Source organism: Schistocerca piceifrons, chromosome 11, assembly GCF_021461385.2.
Source record: "Schistocerca piceifrons isolate TAMUIC-IGC-003096 chromosome 11, iqSchPice1.1, whole genome shotgun sequence".
NCBI lineage: Eukaryota > Metazoa > Arthropoda > Insecta > Orthoptera > Acrididae > Schistocerca > Schistocerca piceifrons.
Window position 1 is genome coordinate 128,518,328 of NC_060148.1, and position 22,046 is coordinate 128,540,373.

General features: G+C 40.1%; 1 protein-coding gene across 2 annotated transcripts in view; it reads left to right on the top strand.

Moving 5' to 3' along the window:
* Positions 1-22,046, top strand: part of LOC124720147 (sorting nexin-13-like) — a 411,803-nt gene that overhangs the window by 141,550 nt on the left and 248,207 nt on the right. For both annotated transcript variants that reach the window (XM_047245452.1, XM_047245453.1), the window contains exons 8-9: positions 9,523-9,636; positions 19,137-19,266. In XM_047245452.1, the coding sequence (XP_047101408.1) occupies positions 9,523-9,636; positions 19,137-19,266 (244 nt within the window). The remainder of the gene's footprint in view (positions 1-9,522; positions 9,637-19,136; positions 19,267-22,046) is intronic.

Genomic DNA, 22,046 nt, shown 5'->3' on the forward strand with positions numbered 1-22,046 from the left:
TGTCTTTTGGATTCTGGCTCGTAATGGTGACACCACGTTTCATCTCTGGTGACGATGCTATTCGGGAAATTGTCAGCTTTAGCTTCGTATTGGCCCAGCGGGTCCTAACAAATTTCCTATCGATGAGTTTTTGGTTCTTCTGTAAGCGTCCACGGGGCCCATCTCGCACAGTCTTTGTGATAACAGAGATGTTCCGAAATTGTTTCCAAAGAATTACAGCTGACATTCAGATTTGTACGCAATTCTCTGCATTATCCACTGATCAGCACAGACAAGTTAATCGAGATACTCTTCGTTGCAAGGGATGACAGCTGTGTAGGGTCGACCGGGCCTTGGCGTCTCGCGTACACCATTTCCACCATCTCGAAAATGCTGTACCCGTCACCTCATATTGCTCACATCTATTGTATTGTCTCCGTACACCTTTAACAGGTGTCATCGGATTTCAATCGGCTCAGGAATTCAATCTTGCATTGTTGTTTTATACGTGCATCCGCATCGGACTCCATTTTGGAACACTTCTCTGCTGGCACCAACTGCCATAGAACAAAGAAACAGCCTGCAAGTGAAAGAGGAAGGTTCGAGCATTACTGCTACACCAGGGACATGGGGTGCAGACATCCAAAGTCTCCGCAAAAAATAGAAGCCTTTACTTTCAGGATGACCCTTGTAATTTGGTTTGAGCCTTTGATTACTTTACTGTACCTCAAACAAAAGCATCATCAGCAAACATTCTAAGAGTCCTGTTGAAATTGTGTCCTTAATCATTTGTGTAGATTAAGAAGAGCAGGTGTCTATACACTTCCTTGGTGAACACCCGACGTAATTTCAGTTTCACTAAGTGGCTTCCCATCAGGAATTGCAAACTGCAGTCTCCCTGACAGGAAATAATGATTCCAGTTGCATATGTTTTAGGTTCACTGTATTTCGGATATACGTTTTCGCATATAGCATAGCAGTGTACAGAGTAAGAACTCAAGAGAGTGATAACAGTGACGTGTAGGAATGGGAGACTGCGAGGAAGAGGACGCCATTGTGGGATGGGTGAAAAGTGGTGGTTGTGGGTTTGGGGCAGGGGCAGGGGCAGGGGCAGGGGGTTCGTGGAGAACAAGTCTGGGAGGTTCGTGGGATCGAAGGACGTGACGACAATTCGCATCTGCTTAGCTCGGAGCTCCCGGTGGTGGGGGAAGCACCTATAAATGCTGTGGGTTGTGAAGCAGCCACCAGCGTGTTCTGATACCTGCTGTCAGCTCTGCTCTTGTGCCGGGATGGTTCCTTTCAAAGGGCACGACCGACTTCCTTCCCCGCCCTTCCCAAATCCGATGAGACCAATGACCTCGCTGTCTGGTCTCCTTCCCCAAAAGCTCTGCTCTTGGCCGCAGTTTGGCTGTGGCCGTTCATTCTGATTCGCAACGTTTACTTACTTACTCGGTTGCTGGTTGTGTTTCCGTGGTGGCCTGTGTGGAATTGAAGGTTCTATGATCTAAAATTACTTTTTCTTGCTTGGTTGTGCTGTTCAGTGATGAACCCAGACCACTTATGTTAAATTTTTCACCATTCCACATTATGTAAACCAAACCTTTTCAGTGGACTGATGGGACTAGTCTGTCTCAACTACGAGATTCTTACCCTCATTGAGCGACGAAATGCCCTATCTAGCACAGCAATGAAATACACTGAGGAGCAAAAGAAACTGGCACACCTGCCTAATATTGTGTAGGGCACCTTGGGAGCATGGAGAAGTGCCGCAATATGACGTGGCATGAAATTGGCTAATGTTTGAAGTAGTACTGGAGCTAATTGACACCATGCACCCTGCAGGACTGTCCATAAATCCCTAAGAGTACGAGGGGGTGGCGATCTCTTCAGAACAGCAAGTTGCAAGGCATCCCAGATATGCTCAATAATGTTCATATCTGGAGAGTTCGGTGGCCAGTGGAAGTGTTTAAACTCGGAAGAGTGTTCCTGGAGCCACTCTGTAGGAATTCTGGATGTGTAGATTGTCACATTGTCCTGCTGGAATTGCCCAAGTCCGTCGGAATGCACAATGGACTCGAATGGATGCAGGTGATTAGACAGGATACTTACGTACCTGTCACCTGTCAAATTGCTACCTAGACTTATCAGGGGTCCCATATCACTCCAACTGCACATACCCCACACCATTACAGAGCCTCCACCAGCTTGAACAGTCCCCTGCTGACATGCAGGATCAATGGATTTATGAGATTGTCTCCATAACCATACATGTCTAGCAGCTCAATACAATTTGAAGCAAGGCTCGTCTGACCAGTCAACATGTTTCCAACACCCACCGACAGTCCAATGTCGATGTTGACCGCCTCAGGCGAGGCATAAAGCTTTGTGTCTTACATTTATCAAGGGTACACAAGTGGGTCTTCGGCTCTGAAAGCCCATATCGATGATGTTTCGTTGAATGGTTCTCACACTGACACTTGTTGATGGCCCAGTATTGAAATGTGCAGCAATTTTGCAGAAGGGTTGCACTTCTGTCACATTTAACGATTCTCTTCAGTTGTTGTCGGTGCTGTTCTTGCAGGATCTTTTTTTAGCCGCAGTGATGTCAGAGAGTTGATGTTTTACTGGATTCCTGATATTCACGGTACACTTGTGAAATGGCCGTATGAGAAAATCTCCACTTCGTTGCTACCTCGGAGATGGTGTGTCCCATCGCTCATGCGCCGACTGTAACACCACGTTCAAACTCACTTAAAAAATCTCGATAACCTGCCATTGTAACAGCAGTAACCGAACCAACTACTGTGCCAGACACTTGTCATCATACATAGGTGTTGCCGATTGTAGTGCCGTATTCTTCCTGTTTACATCTCTCTGTATTTGAATTTGCGTGCCTATACCAGTTTTTTCGGCACTTCAGTGTAGCAAAACCAGTTGCAGTAAATGTTTTCACAGTTCATAATGTTATCAGTAACAAACCCGACTACAGAAAAAAGAGTACAAGATGTGTCCAAAAAGAGTTAATGCAACAGCAAAAGACGGTGTACAGATCTGAAATAACACTATGAAAGGGAAGTTGACCCTTTTCTAAACAGAATTTTAACGTTTGATCTAACTTGGGTCCAGTCGAGAAGGCAGTAAGTGAAAAAAACTCGACAGCAATGAGGTGGTCAAAGAATTTGTGGAAAAGTGGCTCAGATAACAAGACAAAGACTTCCAGAGTGAAATTTTTCCTTGTAGCGGTGTGTGCACTGATATGAAACTTCCTGACAGATAAAATTTGTGGAAACATTTCCCAGGCTGTAGCAAAGCTATGTCTCCGCAATATCCTTTCTTGCAGTAGTGCTAGTCCTGCAAGATCCACAGGAGAGCTTCTGAAACGTTCTGGAGGTAGGAGGTGAGGTACTGGCGGGGTCATTCCACGTCAAATCATCCAGAAATTTTAGGAAATGACAACCATTGTCAAGCAAATCCTTGAAATTTTGGGTGGTGGAAGTTTACCTAGATATATTCACATTTCCAAAATGTAAATGTTGCAGCTCAATTACTTTTTCACTTGCAGTAAAAAGAAGTTGTATAGATTCAGGAATTCAGGCTTTCATAGACGAGAGCTCCTTTATAATTTAAAAATGCAATAGTTCCTAGAGTTTTTGCTGTGGAAGCTTGAATTTTCTTTTAGTTAAGGAGGAAGGTTTATATTTTTTTTAGTCATGCTTCTTGTAGCAAATATCGATCATCTGCATCTCAGAAAAAAATAGTAAATAATTTCTTTTAAGCAAAATCCATGCATGGACATCATAATTTTTTAAGGTATTGCCGCCTCATAGATACCTTTGAAAAATTTACAGTATCATTATAAATATTCCATTATGTCTCAGAATAAGAATCAGGTTGTAGAAATAATGGGAAGTGTGAAAAGCAATGTTATTGTAAAAGAAATATTGAATTTGCTAATTCATGACTACCGTGGCACCAGCAAATTGCTGAAGTTGGCTTCCCTGGATTTCCCTAGGCACAAATCATATCTGAGAACACTGTTTTATTGTCACTCTATGTACTACATCACCCAGTTCCTTTGTTTTGCCTTGTGTTCACTGAGCATGCAGTTCTGAGCTCTTATGCTGAATTGTACCCAGAGTCAGTTATTGGCTAAAAATTCAATTGTTGCAGTTTTTAACTATTCATTCCAAAGCAAAAGTAAGTCCCCTAATGTTATGGTTATAATGTGAAATACTTTTGTAACGAAACAAGGGATAGAATGACTTTTTATTATTATTTAATTACTTTTTAGGTTACACCAATCATCTTTTGGACTTTTGGATTATTATTGACAAATATTGGTTTTATGACTGAAGCAGTATGGAAAGTACAAGTAGGCACAGTTTTCTTGGACGGTATCTGCAAGATATATGTGATAATGCCCTGACTTGTGTGAATGAACTGACAAGTGAAGAACAAGAACTTTTACCATGGCGAAGCAACAGTCATTCATACTGTGATTTAAGTGTTTTGTGTGTGTGTGTGTGTGTGTGTGTGTGTGTGTGTGTGTGTGTTAAACACAAAGACAGGTACCTGCACAGATTCTCTCTACATAAGAAAATTTACTGTGATCCCTTCAAGTGCCATAAACGAACTGTTTCATCTGGACTGTATGAAATTAGTTTAGAAAAGGCAAAGACCTTCAAAATGAGAGGCTTTAGCGTTATTCCTGGGGAGAAAATGTGCCCAACCTGGATCAAATTTATAAATGAAAAACAAGCAAGTGACGACTCATCACCAGACTATATCAATGACAGTAATGTGAGGGTGCAGACTACTGAAAAATCTCTGCTCAATACTAGCTTAACTAGCTTAGGAGTATCTCCTACAAAGCTGCATTCAGTTGCTCGCAATAGACGGTATGCAGCAGCCAAACGAACTGGGGCTCTGAAAAGTGAAACTTCACATACGTATCAAGTTGAGCTGGCTGCTGACGCAAGCACCATCCCTGACAGTGATTTAACAGAACTGGAAGAAGAGGCAAAACATTATGATGAGCTCATGTACAAAATCAAACAGAAAATTGAATATGCAAATAACCGTGAAAAACTTCAGTTACTTACTCTTGTGGCGGCAACTTGGTCTCGACAGAAAGTCCGTTCCAAATTTCGCATTTCTGAATATTTGGTATGACAGGCTAGAGCTCTTTTAATGGAGAAGGGTATTTTATCGATGGCTGAGCAAGAAAGAGGGGAGACATTGCCATATGGTACAGTGCAAAAAGTAGTGTGTTTTTATTTGGATACAGAAGAATAATGCCCGAGAAAAAGACAAAATGAGCACCAGCAAAAAAACCTTTGAACAAAAGTGTCCTGTTTTAAGTAATTTAACTTAACTGTATTCTATTTTAAAAAAAAAAAAAAAGATTATTATCCTGAAGACAAAGTAGGATTCTCAAAATTTGCTTCTTTTAAACCAAAACAGTGTATAGTTACAGGATCTTCAGGAACACACACCATAAGTGTGTGCATTTACCACCAAAACGTTAAATTGCTTCTAAATTCCATTTCTGTTAAAGAAACATACCAAGATTTACTTAAAATAACAACATGTTATATAAATAACCAACCCTGTATGCTTCGTCTGTGTGAAAAATGCCCCACCAATTCATTGCTTCAAACCCACTTAGAAAATGAAATGAAGACTATATGACCCTGATGAGGTGGTTCAGTACAGTCAATGGGTATCAACTCACAGAATGACTTTAAGTGTTCAAATAATTTCTCTATCAGAATTCTGTTACACACTAATTAAGAAAATTGAAAAACTTACTCCACACTCTTTTATTTCTCAATCACAATCTGATTATCTGAAACCATTGGAACAACGGCAGCTGCACTCTTCACACTGTCCATATACAGGGTGTTACAAAAAGTTACAGCCAAACTTTCAGGAAACATTCCTCACACACAAATAAAGAAAAGATGTTATGTGGACATGTGTCCGGAAACGCTTGATTTCCATGTTAGAGCTCATTTTAGTTTCGTCAGTATGTACTGTACTTCCTGGATTCACCGCCAGTTGGCCCAATTGAAGGAAGGCAATGTTGACTTCGGTGCTTGTGTTGATATGCGACTCATTGCTCTACAGTACTAGCATCGAGCACATCAGTACGTAGCATCAACAGGTTAGTGTTCATCACGAACGTGGTTTTGCAGTCAGTGCAATGTTTACAAATGCGGAGTTGGCAGATGCCTATTTGATGTACGGATTAGCGCGGGGCAATAGCCGTGGCGCGGTACGTTTGTATCGAGACAGATTTCCAGAACGAAGGTGTCCCGACAGGAAGACGTTCGAAGCAATTGATCGGCGTCTTAGGGAGCACGGAACATTCCAGCCTATGACTCGCGACTGGGGAAGACCTAGAATGACGAGGACACGTGCAATGGACGAGGCAATTCTTCGTGCAGTTGACGATAACCCTAATGTCAGCATCAGAGAAGTTGCTGCTGTACAAGGTAACGTTGACCATGTCACTGTATGGAGAGTGCTACAGGAGAACCAGTTGTTTCCGTACCACGTACAGCGTGTGCAGGCACTATCAGCAGATTGGCCTCCACGGGTACACTTCTGCGAACGGTTCATCCGACAATGTGTCAATCCTCATTTCAGTGCAAATGTTCTCTTTACGGATGAGACTTCATTCTGACGTGATCAAATTGTAAATTTTCACAATCGACATGTGTGGGCTGACGAGAATCCACACGCAATTGTGCAATCATGTCATCAACACAGATTTTCTGTGAACATTTGGGCAGGCATTGTCGGTGATGTCTCGATTGGGCTCCATGTTCTTCCAGCTACGCTAAATGGAGCACGTTATCACGATTTCATACGGATACTCCACCTGTGCTGCTAGATCACGTGCCTGTACAAGTACGACACAACATTTGGTTCATGCACGACGGAGCTCCTGCACATTTCAGTCGAAGTGTTCGTACGCTTCTCAACAAAAGATTCGGTGACCGACGTATTAGTAGAGGTGGACCAATTCCGTGGCCTACACACTCTCCTGACCTCAACCCTCTTGACTTTCATTTATGGGGGCATTTGAAAGCTCTCGTCTACGCAACCCCGGTACCAAATGTAGAGACTCTTTGTGCTCGTATTGTGGATGGCTGTGATACAATACGCCATTCTCCAGGGCTGCATCAGCGCATCAGGGATTCCGTGCGACGGAGGGTGGATGCATGTATGCTCGCTAACGGAGGACATTTTGAACATTTCCTGTAACAAAGTGTTTGAAGTCGTGCTGGTACGTTCTGTTGCTGTGTGTTTCCATTCCGTGATTAATGTGATTTGAAGAGAAGTAATAAAATGAGCTCCAACATGGAAAGTAAGCGTTTCCGGACACGTGTCCACATAACATATTTTCTTTCTTTGTGTGTGAGGAATGTTTCCTGAAAGTTTGGCGGTACCTTGTTGTAACACCCTGTGTATTACAAAAAGGACAAACAGTTGCAAGCAAAAAGTATTTGTATTGTTTCTCATGATGTTGCCTTGGTGTACCAGACTCAGAAGACTGTATTGAATTTTTTAAAGTGTGAATTTTCAGAAATTCATCTTGTGTATGTTGAATATTTCACTGATGGTTGTGCTGCACAATATAAAAATTGTAAGAATTTCAGAAATATCTGCTACCATGAACATGACTTCAACATAAATTGCAGCTGGTCCTTTTTTCTACGAGCCATGACAAATCTCCCTGTGATGGTATTGGCTGGCACTGTTAAAAGACTTGTCACAAAAACAAGTTTGCAAAGAGTTTATAAAGATCAAATACTTGAAGCTTCACAGGTATTTGATTTCTGTCACGAGTACCTGCAAGGAATTACAATTTTCTTTGTTTGAAAAGATGGAATGGTAAAAGTCAGACATTATCTTCCTCAGTGCTTCACAAGTGCAAAAACAATTCCTGGGACATGATCTATGCATCACATTGTACCAGTATCACCAAACAAGATTGGAGCAAAAAGGCTGAGCTGTGATACAGATTTTAATATCTTGCATGATTTCTCAGATGCACGTCCACCACTAATGCCAGAATGCACTGTGCAGCCCAACTGCTGTTGCATGTGCATATGACTCTTCTTGGTATTTGGGAATTGTTGAGAAGGTGAATTGTGAAGGAGGAGGTGTTACAGTAAGGTTCATGCATCCTCATGAATCATCCCCATCCTTCTATTGGCCTGATAATGATGTTTGTGATGTTTCTTTCTCTCATATTCTGTGAAAAGTTGATACCACCACAGCAACGGGCCGTACTTATTCTCTAAGTGAAGAGTCCTCAAAGTTGGTGGAAGAAAAATGGTTCTCGTACAAAAAAATATTAGCTAAGCATCAAAGTGTCTTGTCACATGTGTAGTTCCGAATGAACTTGAATGCAGATTGCAGCACCAGCATTTTGTGCAGTGTTGACAATATTGGCTTTTGACAGAAAGCTTAAATATTATGAATAAAATGCTATGTATTTTTAAATTGAGTTAATTTGGTTATGACAGAGGTAAGAAAGTGTTCATATGGCATGTAATGTACAAGTTGCCCTATAATTTATAATGTGTAATTTTGTTTCATGTACTGCAGTTTTTGTTCAATTTGGGTATTGATATGTTTACTTACGTTGTTAATGTCTCTTGGGTAGTAATTGTATGCTTTGAAGTAACACATTGCATCAAACTTTCAGCAATTGCTACCACCAGAATGTTTATAAACAATAAAAATTGGCAAAAGTTCTTGACATTAGATACAAAAGCAGTACACAAAATCACAGTTCACGACTAGATAATGGGTGTCACGGCCTGGATGGCGGGACACTGAATGACCCGGCAGAAAAATAAAGCTTTAAGGATGGGTTGTGAGTTGTGGTTGGGTTGCTCAGTCAGTGGAGCACTTGCCAAAAAACTAGTTCATTATTGGGACAAGTGCACCATCTATTCCGCCGCAGGGTGTTTGCAAACTGTCAGTCCAATAAGATGAGGCCCACCTTTTAATTTTTACAAAAATAAGAAAATGGAAAAACGTTATTTGTAACAGACCATTTTACTACCTAGGCTGTAACTAAGCCATTTCTCGGCAGTGTCCACTTCTCGTGGAGTGCTAGTCGTGCAGGCTATGACGGAGAACGTTTGTGAAGTTCAAAAGATAGGAGATGAGGTACTGGTGGAAATAAAGCTATGAGGGCAGGTCACAAGTTGTTCTCAGGTGGAATGCTTGCCTGCGAAACACGAGGTTTTGGGTTTGAGTCCCAGATTGGCACACACTTTTAATCTGTCAGAAAGTTTCAAAGTAATTGTATTGTTTCCAAAAATATTTACCTTTAAAATTCTCAAAACCTTTTCCCACTTTGATGTTGTTAACTTGGAAACATCGGTTTGGAAGGATTCACCAGAATCTCGAGCTGACGAGGATCGCTGTTCTCCCGTATTTTTGTTCAGAAGGAGAAAGCGTATCCGTGCCTAACTGTATAAAACGGTATTGAGGACACAGCACTGTGTTTGTTTGCAGTGTAAGGAGATCCCACTGACGAGTGAAGCCTTCCTCACTGCGCTCCGCGTCACCGACAACCGCGACGAGCTGACGGCGACGAGGGAGATTGTTGTGAGGGAGATTGCACAGCTGGTAAGTACTTTGTCATTTGTAGATGTATGTGCCTACCGAGCAGCAGGCATCCAGAGCGCGCTATTCAATTTCTAACAGGTACTCCTAAATCTGGTAAACTATTTTCTGTCATTGTGAGTTTTACAGTATTCTTCATCCTTCCCAATGTGCTAAACAGTCTTTCAGCTTAAGCCACAGATGCAGGAAGGAAACAAAATGAAACATTGAATTTTCAACTTCTCGTGGCGTAATGAATAGTTAATTAAATTTTGGGTGTGCAATTGTACAAATAAAATTTCTTCCACTGATATTTCAGCCGTGTATCCTCCGGCCATCCTCAGAGTGAGTTGCAAGACTGACAAGATGCCAAGCGCGGCGTTATATGCTCCACCACAGCAGTACCTCTCCTGTGGATTACAGACACTAGTTGGCGGCAAAGAGATACACTTACACATACGCCACCTGTACCAAAGGTGTACAGATATTCGACTCGCTTATCGATATGTGTTCGGTGGCGGTGACACCGAGATGACTTCTCTGGAGTTTAATTACCCCAAGAACCAGATATCATGCTGTGTCCAGATTAAAATAATTATCTCTCTTTATTAGAGTATTAGCTAATCTAATCTCTATGGCTTCCTTGGAGACAGAATTACAGAAGGAAGATGTGGATTTTAAAGGCCCCAGCTGACTTGTCTGGCTGTGATAACCGTGTGTATATTTCATTTTCCGCACATCTCTCATGATGACCAGTTGTTTGACCAGTGTATGACTTCTCGTAATTTCCACAAAGAATCTGATACACACCTGTGTTACGAAGCAATAGATCATCCTTTACAGAACGTAGTAAAGCTGTAATCTCCATGGGAGGCCAGAAGATCATCCTAACACAGTGTTTCTTGAGAATACAGCCGAAGGTAGTAATTCCTTCAGATCAAGTGCATTTTTGCCGTGTGTGTGGGTGCTCTTTCCTCGAAGATAGGCCATTTTCTCGAGAAACACTATGTTAAGGTGATTTTCCGGCCTCCCATGAAGATTGCAACTTTACTTGGTTCTGTATAAGAAAATTTATTGCTTTGTAACATGGGTGTGTAGCAGATTCTTTGTGGAAATTGTGAGAAGTTATGCATAGGTCAAACAACACACACTGTTCATGAGAGGTGTGTGGAACATCGAAGATTCACATGCTTGTCAAAGCCAGTCAAGTCAGCTGCGACCAGACATTGTATTGATACAGGGCATTCCATGAACTACAGTGATGTGAAGATTTTAAAATCCACCTCTTCCTTTTGGGATTTTGTCTTCAAGGAAGTTATAGAGATTAGATTAGCTAATAATTTAATAAATAAAGATAATGTTTTTAATTTGGACAAAGCATGGAATCTGGCTCTTGGGGTAATTAAACTGCAGAGAAGTCATCATGGTGTCACCGCTGCCAAAAATACATCAATAATCGAATCGAATGTCTGTATGCCTTTGCCACAGGCGGCGCATGTGTAAGCATATCTCTTTGTTGTCAACTAGTGTCGAAAGAATTCAATTGATGGACTTCTGTTTATATTTAAAAAATGGTTGCTTTCGACAATCAACTGTCCATTGTTAGCATGTGCTTGGGCTTATCCACAATACTGTGTGAAATTAAGTGAGAAGAAACTAGGTAACATAAAGAAATTGTACACATACCAACACACTGCACGACTGAAATGTAATAAAATTGTTTTTATTTCAAACAACTTGTTCTGTGGCAAAAATTGTGAGCCAAACGGGATTAATATCTTTTGTTACTAAGAACCCCTGGCAAAGGATAGCAAGAATAGGTCCTATAATGTTATCAGTTTAAAACTGATCTGTAGTAAAATTAAGTTTCTTAATTCATCAGAGGATACTAAAACCAATTTACTACTTTTTATTTTCCAAGTTATTACCATTTATTTCAGAAACAATACTTCTTTTTCGCTTATAAAAATACCTGCAGTCTTTTGTACTGGTCTGATGTTATCGAACAAGATGTACAAATGCTCGAACAGTCCACGGGTGTACTACTGGTCCATAGTGTCCAACGGGCACAATATTTCGGCGATCAGACATGTCGCTATCGTCAGGTGCACTGACGAACTGTGCAGTGCACCTGACAATGACGACACGTCTGATCGCCGAAATATTGTGCCCGTTTGGACACTATGGACCAGTAGTACACCCGTGGACTGTTCGAGCAAGAAATATGCTGGGAGAAACTGAAGAATCACAAGATGTACAAATATTTACATGTGGTAGTAGATTGTTTAAAAAAATAATCCATAACCCTCCTCACTAGATTATCCCATGCAGAATGTCTTTTCATTTCCTGGAAAATGTGACTGAGTGGCGATGTTTTTTGAGAAATAAATGATTTACATATTATAGAGTAATGTTGACTTTTTGGAAAATGTTGTTCAGTTTCTTTCCAAACAGCTGTGCACTAACTCAAATTGAAAATATTACACCCAGAAGCAGCAGTTCAGTATTTAACAAGCTTTGTTGGAGCAGCTGTGCTAAAACAGCAGAACAAGGTGTGACCTCCACAGGCAGAAATACTCTCCTGTATTTATTGTGGATAGCCCAGAATTTATTCATTCTGAATGTGGAGAAGGCAGCACAAGGAGAGATTTGGAAATGGAATGTAAGTTCAGGGAGAAGAAATAAATACTTTGAGGTTTGCTGGTAACACTGTGTGAATCTTTCAGAGCCTGCAAAGGAATGTGAAGAGTAGCAGAACAGAATCACTAGTCTCTTCAAAACAGGTTATAAGGTGAACATCAACAAAAGTAAAACAGACATTGTTAAATATAGTCACATTAAATCAGAAATGAGACACTAAACGTAGTAAATGAGTTGTGCTGTATGGCCAGCAAAAAACTGCTGGCCAAAATAGAGGGGATATAAAATGCAGTGAGATGATAGAAGGGCACTACTGGGAAAAAAAAAGAAATAAAACAATACGAGCGAAGGAAAGTTGCTACTCCTTTCCTTCTCTCGTATTGTTACATTCCCTCCTGGATTTTCCAAAGAAATAAAACATTTATACTAATAATAAAACTCTAAAACTGTTCTGTGTACCTGTCTTATCTGTTTGAACATGCTAAAATCCAAATCTTCTAAATGATTTTCATGGGATTTTTCGTATGTAAGTAGAGTGTAGTTTGGGGCAATGCATAGGCTTTATTTCATAAATATTGGATCATGGAAAAAAGAAGATATCTTAACTTAAAGTTTTAGGTGTCTTCTTAAGTTTGCTAATGCAGATGTTAACCTTAGTGACAGATGGCACTGTTAGTATTGTAGCACACCTAATAACCACTAGATGGCATTGTTAATTTGTTTTACCTTAATAACAGAAATTTTTTAAAAGTTTACATCACTGACATAATTAAAACCAGCATTCTTATCTTTATGACAACAAAATAAAATTGAGTTTACTTGACTAGCATCTACAGATTTATTGATATTGCTTTGCATATAAAATATTTAATGCATTTGCTGTGCTTATTTGGATAACTTTTATTTATATTTGACTTTTAGCCATGAAAAATGAATGTACTGAGAAAGTGATCTTATAAGGGTTCTATTTTAATCGATTGGGTACCAGAACCCTAAAAAGCAGTGCTATGTAGAGTCCTTTCTTGAACTTCTGTGGTGAAGCTCAGGTGTTTAGCTAGTCTTATATAAATGTATGTAAGAAAGTCGTTTATGAAGTCGTTTATCTGGATTGTAGTTTTCTACTGCAGTGAAATGTGTTCGATAAACAGTTAAAGTGAGAAGAGAACAGAAGCTTTTGAGATGTGATACTACAGGAGAATGCTGAAGATTAGGTTAGTAGGTCATGTAAATAAAGAGCCAGTAATGAATAGTATTGGGGAGAAAAGAAATGATGGCACAACTTGACCAAAAGAAGGATCAGTTGACGAGACATCCTGATGGCTTAAGGGACCGTCAGTTAGGTAATGGTAGGAAATGTTGAAGAAAAATAAAAGCATGGAACTAAACAGGAAGAGTTCTCTCTCAGTTGAGAGAGTCGCATCTGACCTACCTGAACTTCTAGACAGGAGATTTTAGTGTGTGCAGAGGGTGCCCGGTTCATCTAGTTATTATGTCAAGTGATCACACAACTACCATTTCTTCGTTCATTGTTGTGTGGCTCTTCTGCTCTGGTAACCATATTTTAGTAGTAAGCTAAGGACATAGCCTGCGTAAGCCGTTTTCAGTTTTGTATGAGTGTCTGTGTATGCTAAATTCATCTTCTGTAGCTTTTGCTATTTCTGTATTTTACCCAGTGTAACCACATTCATGTTGTTCAGTATTCATAGGGGCACTGGTTACTATGATTTTGACTGATGTACAAAACAACCACCACCACATGGGTAGAACTCTCTCTCTCTCTCTCTAGACCTTAGTGCACCACTGCCATCAAAGTGTGACTAATATGACTAGGTTACAGGAGTGCGGCTGCTGGATGTCATTAATTTCTTGTGACAATATTTTGGATGACAATGGGCTATCCGCCTTCAGGTGAGTTTTACACTAGGGATTGCTGGTGAATTTCATAGTGTTTATACTGAAAGATTGGCACACGCACACTGTTTACTGCTGCACGACAGCCTGCTGTCGAGTTCAGCGTCCACTGGCAAATGTTGCGTACGTGAGGCACGCAGGCATGCACATAATAGTGTTATTGTGAACACACTCTTATGTCAGATTGAAAGCCAGTGGAGCTAAAATTCAGGGGTACGGTACACAAATCACAAATTTAAAAAAAAAGGGGGGGGGGGAGAGGAAGGGAGGGAGGGAGGGGGGGGGAGAGAGAGAGAGAGAGAGAGAGAGAGAGAGAGAGAGAGAGAGAGAGAGAGAGAGAGAGAGAGAGTTGTTGTTGTTGTTGTTGTGTCTTCAGTCCTGTTATTGTTGTTGTGGTCTTCAGTCCTGAGACTGGTTTTATGCGGCTCTCCTTGCTACTCTATCCTGTGCAAGCTTCTTCATCTCCCAGTACCTACTGCAGCCTACATCCTTATGAATCTTTTCAGTGTATTCATCTCTTGGTCTCCCTCTACGATTTTTACCCTCCACACTGCCCTCCAGTACTAAATTGGTGATCCCTTGATGCCTCAGAATATGCCCTACCAACCGATCCCTTCTTCTAGTCAAGTTGTGCCACAAACTTCTCTTCTCTCCAATCCTATTCAACACCTCCTCATTAGTTATGTGACCTACCCATCTTATCTTCAGCATTCTTCTGTAGCACCACATTTCGAAAGCTTCTATTGTCTTCTTGTCCAAACTATTTATCGTCCACGTTCCACTTCCATAAGTCGCTACACTCCATACAAATACTTTCAGAAAAGATTTCCTGCCACTTACATCTATACTCGATATTAACAAATTTCTCTTCTTCAGAAATGCTTTCCTTGCCATTGCCAGTCTACATTTTGTATCCTCCCTACTTCGACCATCATCAGTTATTTTGCTCCCCAAATAGCAAAACTGCTTTACTACTTTAAGTGTCTCATTTCCTGATCTAATACGCTCAGCATCTCCCGACTTAATTCGAGTACATTCCATTATCCTCGTTTTGTTTTTGTTGATGTTCATCTTATATCCTCCTTTCAAGACACTATCCATGTCGTTCAGCTGCTCTTCCAGGTCCTTTGCTGACACAATTACAATGTCATGGGTGAACATCAAAGTTTTTATTTCTTCTCCATGGATTTTAATTCCTACTCTGAATTTTTCTTTTTTTTCTTTTACTGCTTGCTCAATATACAGATTGAACAACATCGGGGAGAGGCTACAACCCTGTCTCACTCCCTTCCCAACCACTGCTTCCCTTTCATGCCCCTCGACTCTTATAACTGCCATCTGGTTTCTGTACAAATTGTAGATAGCCTTTCGCTCCCTGTATTTTACCCCTGACACCTTTAGAATTGGAAAGAGAGTATTCCAGTCAACATTGTCAAAAGCTTCCTCTAAGTCTACAAATGCTAGAAACATAGGTTTTCCTTTCCTTAATCTTTCTTCTAAGATAAGTCGTAAGGTCAGTATTGCCTCACGTGTACCAGTATTTCTATGGAATCCAAACTGATCTTCCTCAAGGTTGCCTTCTGCCAGTTTTTCCATTCGTCTGTAAAGAATCCGTGTTAGTATTTTGCAGCTGTGATTTATTAAACTGATAGTTCGGTAATTTCCACATCTGTCAACACGTGCTTTCTTTGGGATTGGAATTATTATATTCTTCTTGAAGACTGAGGGTATTTCGCCTGTCTCATACATCTTGCTCACCAGATGGTAGAGTTTTGTCAGGACTGGCTCTCCCAAGGCCGTCAGTAGTTCTAATGGAATGTTGTCTACTTCCGGGGCCTTGTTTCGACTCAGATCATTCAGTGCTCTGTCAAACTCTTCACGCAGTATCGTATCTCCCGTTTCGTCTTCATCTACATCCTCTTCCATTTCCATAATATTGTCCTCAAGTACATCGCCATTGTATAGACCCTCTATATATTCCTTCCACCTTTCTGATTTGCCTTCTTTTCTTAGAACTGGATTTCCATCTGAGCTCTTGATATTCATACAAGTGGTTAGAGAGAGAGAGAGAGAGAGAGAGAGAGAGAGAGAGAGAGAGAGAGAGAGAGAGAGATAGAGAGATCTATGTGGCACTAGACGTGACATTAGTAGTAAAATTTTGTCATTGTCTTCACATGTGAACAACAAAGAGAACACATTATGATAAAGTAATATTTTTGTTACCTGCAAAGACCTGTGTTCTGCTTAGCTCAGGAAAGGGTGATCCGGGTTTTCGGAAGGCTGGAGTCTACAATAATACTGTGTCACTGTGGGAAAACCCACACTGTCCAGACCACATGCACAGTACACGGAATAGGCTCTGAACACGATCAACCACACCTGACGCTCACAGTGCACGAGTCATTCTTTGACTTGTTTTGCTGTGAAAGGCTTGGTCAGAATTGAGATCCTTTTGGTATTAGTTATTGAGAAACCTGTGGAAGTTTGTTCGGATAACCATATTAATTGCAATGGCTGCTTTCATCGGCATGAGACGTGTGGCACAGTTGTTTCTTCAATTTTTTCACAAACACACACTTTCACCCCTAATGCCTCATCTAGTGATAGTTAATTTTACCACTGAATTCAAACTCCATGTGTCAGCAGTTTGACAGAGGGTGTGCATGTAATAACACTATTGCATGTGCGGCTCAGATGGAGCAACGTTTGACAGAGGGTGCTAAACCTCACAGTGGGTGGTTGTGCAATAGTAATCTATGCATGTGTGCCACTGTGCCAATTTTTGGACATATAGCGGCAATCACCAGCATGAAACTTACCTAAAGATAGCTACCTGGTCATCAGCCAAAATATCATGACAAGATGTCATGTGGCTGCAATCCTGAAAGGTCAAGGAATAGAGGAAAGCACCCTTAGCTGGACTCCTGTAAAGCAGATCCCACCGCCCCTGTTCTCTTTGATCTGCATTTTCCTGATCCGTAGACTGCTGCCTCTCTCTAGCAGAATGCACAAATTGCCCACTTCACCTGTTGCTTATTAGTTCACTGTTACTTGTTTTGACAGCCATAAAGGTTTTACAGAATGCCATATTTTTCATTATTTCTCGTTGAAGAGTAAGCGTATCAGACCATGTGTGTTCTTGAATAGGAACGTTTACGGTTAGTGTTTATGATTAAACTGTTTCGTGTAGTTGTTTGATCAAAAATTTATACTGTTTAACAGTTTATTGGTTTAACAAAATTTAGGCTATAGTTGTGTAAATTGAACCCCTTTCAGGTGCCTAAACCAGACCACTTACTTTTTCAGCATTTAGAGTCTGCCTATATTAGTACACATTATTATTCTCTTGGGGTTCTCTTGTTGATTTCACGAGGATAATGGGAAATATGTAACAAAGATAGTGGAGTTCATCTAAAATGACAAAAGCTGTCAATGCCGTTCAGAAAAAGATGATGGGTTGAAAGATGCTCAGTAAGCAGCTACACATTCTGAAAACAACATTTATGAGGTTGTCCAAAGCAAAGTGTGATGTATGTTAGGATAAGAGGGGTGGGAGAGAGAGAGAGAGAGAGAGAGAGATAGAGATCAGCCAACCTATAATTTCAATGTTGGGTAAAGTTCATGAAGACCTGGTTTACTATTGTCTTACTATGAGAGCTTCTTTCTTTATGCTTACTTGTAACGGCTTGTGAAGACCAGCCATACAAGTGGCATACAGAAATAACATTGATCACATTCTCAGACACAAAATTATTGGGAAACACTGTGCTAGTATTTTTCTTAAATATCACAACCTGGAACTATCAGAAAGCAAGCTTACAGCAATATCCTATAGCACAGATCTTGAGTGCAGCAAAGGAAAAGCAGATAACTTCTGTAACACACTGTTACATTGTACCTAGTTTGATATTAGATGATGATTTCTCCGTTTTGATACCTCTTTCTAATTTTATTTAGTTTTGTTTTGATTATATTTACAAGGAGTCTGATTTTGGCTACTACTTTTCAAACAGACTAAGGTTTTTGAAAATAATTTGTTTCTCATAACAGCAGCTCCAACTTGGCTTCATATTTTAAACAGGTAAAAAGCACACTTGCAAGATATTGGCCAATCCCTTGTGAAAATTTGGGCCATAGTTCTGAGAGCACACAACTATGACCTCCTGAAAGTACAGCTTCTAAAGCTGGCACTGTTAATGTGAAGTACACTTGCAGGATCTGTGCTATTCTTCAACTTGATTGGCATGATTAAACTGTAAATCAAAATTCATTAACTTCATTTTATAGTAATTCTTTAGTTCCTTAGGTTTATTTGCTTAGATTTTGATGCATTTATAGAACAGCAAAATATCAACACTAGAATATTGTTAAAATAATACTGATTGAATATTGTTAAAATAATATTCAGCATATGTGTGCATGTAGTTGACTTACTACTTCTTCTTCTTCTTATTATTATTGTTATTAACGTAGAATAACATGTTCTCTAACAAAATACGTGTCCACCTCTCCCTTCCTCTTCCCTCACCTTCAATATCTCGTAAATAGCAGGTTCTGATTCTCACTTCTCTGCACACTACTTCATGCTAGATTGGTTGCAGGAGGCAGAGTGAATGACAGACAACCAGTGTGCACAAGAGTTTAAAACCTGTACTTTTGAGAGGTCATATCTTCATACTCTCAGAATTATGGCCCAAATTTTCATACAGGGTCAGTTTGTGGGGTGGGTATCTTGCAAGTTTGCTTTTTTCTCCTTAAAATACAAGGTACAGTTGACATTTCCTCGTACGAATAAACTGTAAATGGTGCTTAATGCTATAAAGTAAATATTCGGTGCTTTTGAATTTTTAACTTTTTACTATTTTCTATTTTTTAAAATAAAAAAGAACAATGTCAGAGTCCTGTTTTGTGCATTCCTGTCTGCTAATTACGCAGAGAAAAATTTGAGAATAACACGTGTGGTTTCCCCACAGAGGTCTCGCGACTCTGGCGGGGAGGACGACACGTGGGTGAAGCAGCAGCTGAGCTCCCTGCAGTACCTGCGGAAGGTTGTCGACGCGCGCCTCCAACGCCTCAAAGACGGTGCCGACTCAGATTCGGCCGGTGAGTCTACTGCTGCTGTGTGTGTCACACTCTGGTGCCTGTGTTTGGGAACTGGGGGGGGGGGGGGGGGGGGTGTTTGGCAACATTGCAACAGATTGGGCCAGGATATGCACTTCTCGTGTTAAGTGGGTAGTAGTACGGGAGATGACGCCTCTGATGCCACATACTGTCTGCCCCCACATACTCTCTGCCCCGTTCCTCTGACTGTGGCGTGTGGTTTATTGGTTTTAGCCTGAAAACTAACTAATAGGAAGATCTGCAGCTGTTTTTTTCTGGACAGTACTGCAGCAGACACCACTGATGGGTCTAAAGACTGCACAAGACATTATCTCGTCCCTGCCGAAAACATTACAAATTCGGAAGTGTTGTAGCTGTTACGTTGTGCATCCATCCATCAGAGCTAGGGAAGACAGTGTTAGCTGCCAATGTGAGTAAGTCTGAAGTAGATGTCTCCAGTGAAATGAAGCGACTTAAATCACTCCAGGACAGATACTGTATCAATTAGATTCCTTTCTGAGTTTGCTGATACAATAACTCCATATTTAGCAATCACATACAATTGCTTGTTCTGTGAAAGGTATGTACATACAGACTGGAAAGTTGCACAGGTCACATCCTGAATTACAGATCTGTATCACTGACGGACATTTATTTGTAGTAGGATTTTGCAACGTGTACAGTGTTCAAACCTTATGAATTACTTCAGAGGAAATGGTTGATTGACAAATGCTCAGTGCGGTTTCAGAAAATATTGTTCTTATGAAACAACAACTAGCTCTTTATTGTCACGAAGTAATGAGTGCTGTCAACAGAGGAGTTAAAATTGATTCTGTATTTCTAGGTATCTAGAAGGCTCTTGGTGCAATTCCTCATAAGTGGCCTTTAATCAAGACTGATGCCTGTGAAGTATCGTGTCAGTTGTGTTAATGGATTCGTGTTTTCCTATCAGAAAAGCCGCAGTTTGTAATATTTGATGGAAAGTCATTGAGTAGAATGGAAATGATATTAGGCATTCCCCAAGGAAGTGTTGTATGCACTCTGCTGTTCCTAGTCTATATAAAAGATTTAGGAGACAATTTTTTCTTCCTTCCAAGATTTCTTTCCAGATGATGATGATGATGCCATTTACCATTTAGAAAAGTCATCAGAAGATCAAATCTAATTGCAAAATGACTTAGACAAGATATCAGTTTGGTGCTAAAAGTGGCAATCGACTGAATGATGAAAAGTGTGAAGGCATCCACACAGTTACTAAATGGAACCCCTCTAAATTTCATTCACACGATAAATCACACAAATATAAAGGTTGTAAACTCAGCTAAACACTTAGGGATTACAATTATGAATAACTTAAATTGATCACATATATAATGTTTGGAGAGAGCAAACCAAAGACGGCGATTTATTGGCAGAATGCTTAGAAAATGCAACAGCCCTACTAAAGAGCCTGCTTAAAATAGGCTTGTCTACCCTTTTCTGGAGTACTGCTGCTCAGTATGGGATCCACATCTTTTAGGATTGACAGAAGACACCAAAATGGTTCAAAGAACGGCAGCTCATTGTGTATTATTGTGAAATAGTGGGGACAACGTGATGGATATGACATACGAGTTGGGCTGGCAATTATCAAAAAATAGATATATTTCCCTGTGGTGAGATTTTTTCACAAAATTTCAATCACCATATTTGTCCTCAGAATGTGAATGTGAAACCATTTTGTTGGCACCCACCTACATAGGGAGAAATGATATACATAATAAAATAAGAGAAATCAAAGCTTACACAGAATGATTTGCTTTCTCCATGTGCTGTTCGAGAGTGGAATGGTAATAAAAAGCAGGAAGGCATTTTGATGAACGCTGTGCCAAGCACCTAATTGTGAATTACAGAGTAGTTGTATAGATGTAGGTGTAATTTTGCGATCCTCCTCCCTGGTTGCTGCATTATTGTGAACTCTGTCTTTTGCAGTAAGATAGAAACAAGAAATTAACACTGACCCTGATCGTGTGTACATTATATGAAATAACAGTTGCATTAGAATCTGCTTCAAACATTGTCATGAAGGTGCTGTTGATTGTACTGTAATCACAGCCCACCTGCATTTTGTCAAGCACACAGTACAGTTTTGTGGGGCTTTTCATAGATCGTACTTGCAGTGATTCATTGGACACAAAAGTGCACTCACAAGAAAATTGTTTCATTGTTTCTAGACATAATAAAAAATGTATAAAATTTCAGTCTACTTGACTAATTAATTATGAGTTGAGGTGGACCTTTATTAAAACAAAAATTAATGCATGTCATTTAAAATTTATTACTGAATAAAAATATAACTTTTAAAAAAATTTTCACATGTAAGTAAATAAAATAAACCTAGTATGCAGTTTTTACTATTTTGTAACGTTATCACATATGTTCCTCTTGATATACAAAAGTTTTGGTCCCCCTTCAACTCCATCTGGGAGAAAACCAAACCACAATTCTTACACATTCATATTTCTGAAGCCCAATTTTATTTTTCCTAGAATAGACCAACATCTCTCACTTAACAAAAATTGCTTGAGCTCAGTGTTGTTCTGCATAAAAACTAAGAAATCCACTTCCAAGATTAATTCTCTTTGATTCAGCAGCTGCTCTTGGGTGACAATTATTATTAACTCCTTGCATGTACTGTTTCATCACATTGTTCATAGAGAGAACCTCCATTTTCAAGTAAATAACTTCGAAAAAATCTCAAAATCTAACGCCAGGTTTAGAATCGGCAAAGAAAATTCCTTTGA